General features: G+C 40.3%; 1 protein-coding gene across 2 annotated transcripts; it reads right to left on the reverse strand.

Annotated features, from left to right (window-relative positions):
* Positions 1 to 382: 382 nt before the first annotated feature.
* Positions 383 to 4,617, reverse strand: LOC110707970. Of its 2 annotated transcripts, none has more exons than XM_021886063.1 (6): positions 4,326 to 4,617; positions 4,110 to 4,224; positions 3,904 to 4,015; positions 2,618 to 3,559; positions 1,592 to 1,647; positions 383 to 1,497 (listed from the first exon to the last, which is right to left on the reverse strand). In XM_021886063.1, the coding sequence occupies exons 1-6, from the start codon at positions 4,424 to 4,426 to the stop codon at positions 1,414 to 1,416; spliced, it is 1,410 nt and encodes a 469-aa protein (XP_021741755.1). In that variant the 5' UTR covers positions 4,427 to 4,617; the 3' UTR covers positions 383 to 1,413. The 2 variants fall into 2 exon arrangements, 1 of the variants encoding a protein (XP_021741755.1); XR_002508617.1 differs by having other exon boundaries at positions 1,437 to 1,497; positions 1,592 to 1,873.
* Positions 4,618 to 5,310: the final 693 nt, after the last annotated feature.

Genomic DNA, 5,310 nt, shown 5'->3' on the forward strand with positions numbered 1-5,310 from the left:
CTCCTTCACTAAAACTTTTCCCTGTGAAGATGAAGCCTTATGTCATTATGTGTGCTCTACAATTACGTACATAGGTACATGCAAGTCTAGGTAACTAAAATGAGCAAGTCCAAGTCTTCAAAGTTTTCAACCAAGATAAACAAACCAATCCTACAAAAATTTCAATGATACATAAATTGCAGTTGAATAAAAACAATCAAATGATTTTCTCCGCTCAGTTTTTCCTTTGACGATGGTAAGATCTTCAAATCGACATATACAATCAATGTCGTTGAATCATCCAGTCGTAAGTCATGATACGCAAATAAAATTCATCACAACAATAATACACGCAGCCGTAGAACAACCGGCAGAAAAGCTCAATGGTACATCAAAGGTGACGTTAAAGCAACAAGAAAACATGTTAACATATATAGACCTGGATAGCATATGTTTTGGAAGCAGATTGTGACCATTACAGTATAGTTGGGCCACTACACAGGACATTCTACTACAAATAGACTCAAAATCAACAGCTATAATGACCTAGTCCTCTATATGTCAGAGATATCTATAGAGTTAAATGATATTCATGTTGAAATAACATGATTGAATGTTATCAACAAACATTGTACTGCAGCAATGCAACAGAATACTAATCTCCTTTGTTCAAAAAGAGAGTCCACCTCGATGCATCCAAAGCCATGCAGCTAACCGCAGCTAATGGCCGAACCTTTTAGAAATTTAGGGAATACTACAACGTGTGGAGACTTACAAAACATACAGTGAGTCATTGAATCCAAATTTTGACATAACTGTGCCGAATGGAGATCATTGTTTGGCAAGTATCAGTTTCTGCTGTAATTGAAAGCAATGCTAGCCAGGCAAAGACAAACCTTTAGCTTTACCAGTGACAGCCGCTTATTCAGTCAGTTCTTCTGCATTTTTCCCACATACAAGGACACATGTATGTTGTCAATTTTCATCTGTTACTGCAACAATGTAGTCCGACATAATGCTCGTAAGAACTAATCTCAACAGCTAAACAAAATTTTGCTGCCTGCCCTGCATACTTTGGCAGCATGAACCATAGCTTATGATCTTGGACCAGAAAGTGGATTCATCTTCTTTCTTCTTCCGTTTACTCTCTGCCCATTCACCAATTAGATATGCAGCCTACAAACCCTTGTACTGTCAAATACTGGACGGGCCGATTGTACAAAATTTCAAATTCCTTGAGCAACATACATGATTATCACAACGCCCAGGTGCAGACAGTAAACTTACTATTTTCTCTCCATACAGCCCTCCCTACTCTCACACCCTCTTTCTGGGATTAGAGGTGTGATTAGGGGCTGGGAGTGTTGATCTTAGAATGAGCAGAGCAAATAACCAGTTAAGTACCACTGAATGCAAGCTATGCTGTTGCTTCTTTTAATATAGCACAACTGCTTGTCCGGGAATATAGCTTTGGCTAAAAACAATTTCTTCACATCCTACAAAAACAGCATCAATCACCTGCAATAGAGACAGCAAAAATACAATTCTGAGGATAGCATTATCAAAAAAGCACCAAAATGACTAACTGAAATGGAACTTGAAGAATATTGACCTTGTTGCATTTCTCCTTAGTGCAAGGGAGCTCTAGTTTCATTTGTGAATTGTTTTCTGCAAAAACGTGCAAGAGCTGTGGGTTCTTCACCACATTCTATACTTTACCCGTGCAAAATGAAGGGTCCATTAACAGCGGAGAAGTTCTAAAATTTGTAAATGACTCCTTCTAAAGAGATCTCCCCCTGTACAGGTTTCAAAGTCTTCACTCATAGCACAGTATCATTTTAAATGACTTTTTGCTATTTCTTGTTCTTTGGACTGACATTTTTCATGCTACCTCCTACCACAATTTGACAACAAACCTTTAGAATGCCTCATAAAAACACAATTGAGATATGCAATCTTGCCACTACAATTTCTAACCTAGCCTGAAATCAAGAGCTCCTCAACTTCTTTTACATAACTTTATCCTATTAAATGGCTTCAAGCTATTACTTTGCTACAGCATAATACCATCTAACTTGAAGGAGTTACCTTTTGGGTGGCCAAAGGTAGATATTTACGCTCAACAAAATATATAATTTTGGGACATCTGAAAAACAAATCATTAGCTGTCATCTGGTGTCGATGAATCTCCACTAGTACTGCCAATATTGGAGGATATTTGCAACATAAATGATTCCTTCACATAGACTTTCAATCAAAAACTTAGAAATTTCAACACAGTATCATTGGATGGGAAGCTGTCATGGTATGGCAATTCATGCACCTCCCAACCAGAGATCTTCATTTGTCAATATATGGTCCTCTTATCGTTTTAGCCAATCTTCATAAAGATAGGATCTAGGTTATGACTTTTTTATCTAACAGTCTTAGTTGGAATAGCCTCCCTATCTTGCAATATTGAGTCACAATTACGTTACTCACATAAAAGTGTTCTTTCAAATCTTATTAGCTAACTTGCAACATTGCTATTAGCAACCTAACAGTAATATGGAAAAGTTAGCATCAGGCCAAGACAAGATTGACATTGCATCCATAATATTTCATTGCATTTCACTCATTCAAAAAATGTGTTACAAACCTGGCCATCTATATTGACCATGAAACTGGTTAGGTTGGAACTCCGGAAGCCATTGAGCACGCTCATCGTCTAACTCAATATGATCTGGGGCTTTACGCTTTCTTAGAATTGCATTTCTTTCAAGAACCTGACCCTCCTGTTCCGGTCTGTTGTCAAGTGATTCAGAGAGATCATTCCCACTTTGCCTGGGGAAGAAACAAAACTCGAGATTCTTAGAACATGGCTCAGAGTACTTGCTGATCACTCGATGACTACTTGAACCACCATCGCTGGTCAGATGACCAAGACCTTTTTCCACACTTGGACCAGGGCAGGAAGGACCCAATCGTAAAGACAAATCACAGTCCATTTCAGCTGCCTTACCACGGTTGTCAACTGAATTTTCTTGCCCATGTTTGTCTGCTGCAGTTTCTACACTCCCACCAGGTACTAGATTCCTCGTGCTGGTAAAACAAGGAGGCTGTGTTCCATGCCAACCCACTGGTGTGCCAACAATTACATTCCTAGAATTTGAACTTTGAGGTGACCGGAACCCAATCTGGGGGTCAACATTCTGAAAATTACTACCATAGTACAATGGATAAATAGAACCAAAATTCAACAAGGAGTTCGGTTCACTAGCCACAGAGGGCATAGGTCTAGGGAAGCTGGATTGAGAATAGGGATTAGGGTGAGTAGCAATATAGCTAGTATTGGGCGCCATTTGGCTGCTAGAAAGCGAAGATGTACTAGCCTGGTTTCCCATTGTTGACCTCGAAATACTCAACTGACTTCCCACGAGGTTTGGTGGCTGAGGGGGTGGTCTGGGGTAGTTAGTTTCATCAGGAATGGCTGGAGCTTCCTGAGCAGATTCTTGGAATCTTGGGTTGAGATAACTCCTCGGATTACTGTTCCGCTGGCTACGTGATGCTCTAACAGGATGACATCCCAGAACAAGGGCAGCTGAACAACAGAATTACACGGGGAAGGATTAATCTTTGCTTACTGCTATCCATACACACCTCATCACATAATGAATTGGGCACTCTGACAAGCCTATGATAACATACTGCCAAAAATGAGAGAGAAATAAACCCTTCAGCTAAAACCTAACCCTAAGCTTTTGCATGATGCTAACAATTAAATGAAATTGACAACAAAAATCACTACAAAATCATCAAAATTTTCAATACCCATTACAATGCACAACCTAACAATCACCAAAATACCTCAAAGAAACAACTTTTTAAAGAAATTGAGATCCAACAACAACAAATTACTACCAAAACTCAGAAAAAATTTGGTACCTTCAACACATGGCTGAAGAAATTGACCAGTTTCAGTACTATCTCTTCTAATTATAGTATCAATAGCATCATTAAGGCGCTCCCAAAGTGTCTCAGGATCCACATACTCAGCCTAATCAATCAAACAATGTACACCCAATAAGCTCAAAAAACCAAACAAATGCTCAAAACCCACAAAAACCCAGAAATTAAAAACACAAAAGTACCTCAGATTTAGCTTTAGAATACATAATTTCCTCAGCTTTTAGCACAACACGAGGCAACTTCTCTTGCCATTCTCTATTCTTTCTAGTAACAGAACTATGAGCTTCAGTGACGACTCTGAACAAACACATGGTGGGCATTACAAAAAAAGAACCAAAATTGACAGAAATTGAGCTGAATTATCAATGGAAAACAGAAATTAACAAAAACCCAGAAACCTGAAAATCTGTTGAATGATTGAACCTCTGATGGGTTGATGTCTATCACTATGCCAAGGTCTTCGAACACACTCATAAGGTCTTGGGCCTGGTCTAGGCATCTTGTTGAGTTGAGTCTCAATTCAATTGAATTTCTTCTTTGTTGGGGTGAAAAGAGTGAGAAGAGAGAGAAAGAAAAGAGAAGACTGATAAGGAAGTTATTCTGTACATGGGGTTGGGGGTTCCCTTTTGGCGCACCTTCTCCTTCTCTCTCTCCTCCTCTCCACTTCAATCTCCTGTTGCTTTCGTGCTTTTTGGCCTAGCAGACAAGAGCCTCTATGAGGGGTAAACTTGGCATATCGATCTTATAATTTGATCGTACCGCTCTTAAAAAATTTCGATATAGATCCCCTCAAAATAAGTGAAACGCTAAACATCGCCCGCAATTTACCATATAAAGCCCATAAATATGTTATGATTTGACCATTATGCCCTTTTTCTAAAATTGAAATAATCTCGGTGTAAAAAATGTGGAGCCGTACTGGCTCGCCGGGGGAGACCGGATGGCAGGCCGGAGATGCGGGGGACGCCGGAGGTACGTCGTCGTCGACGGAAAACGAGGTAAGTCACCGTTAAAATTCACGGTTTACCGTCGGAGTGGCTCCGACGCCTAGGGTGGACGCCAAAACCGTAGCCTGGACGTCCAAGCCGGACGCCAGAACCACCAGAGTGGCGTCCAGCCCAGACGCCCAGACCACCAGAGTGGCGTCCAGCCCAGACGCCCAGACCACCAGACTGGCGTCCTGGGCAGACGCCACTCCACTGGGTGAGGCGGCCCTGCCAGGCGCCAGTCCAGTGGCTGTGGCAGCCCTGGCAGACGCCACCTTTAATAATTAATTTTTTTTTTTCTTTTTTGATTTTGTTGTTGTTTTTTATTTAATTTTTTTGTAAAAAAAAAAATCGAAAATGATTTTTTAAAAAAATTCGAAATGGGTTTTTTGTAAAT

The sequence above is a fragment of the Chenopodium quinoa genome, unplaced genomic scaffold (assembly GCF_001683475.1).
Source record: "Chenopodium quinoa cultivar QQ74 unplaced genomic scaffold, ASM168347v1, whole genome shotgun sequence".
Lineage (NCBI taxonomy): Eukaryota > Viridiplantae > Streptophyta > Magnoliopsida > Caryophyllales > Amaranthaceae > Chenopodium > Chenopodium quinoa.

Excerpts from the sequence above, each read along its gene's own strand:
- LOC110707970 (XM_021886063.1), bottom strand. The coding sequence starts at position 4,426 with ATGCCTAGACCAGGCCCAAGACCTTATGAGTGTGTTCGAAGACCTTGG. Across the intron at positions 3,560-3,903 it reads TCTTCAGCCATGTGTTGAAG|CTGCCCTTGTTCTGGGATGT; the intron begins GTACCAAATTTT and ends TCTGTTGTTCAG. Across the intron at positions 1,648-2,617 it reads TGGTCAATATAGATGGCCAG|AAAACAATTCACAAATGAAA; the intron begins GTTTGTAACACA and ends ACGTTTTTGCAG.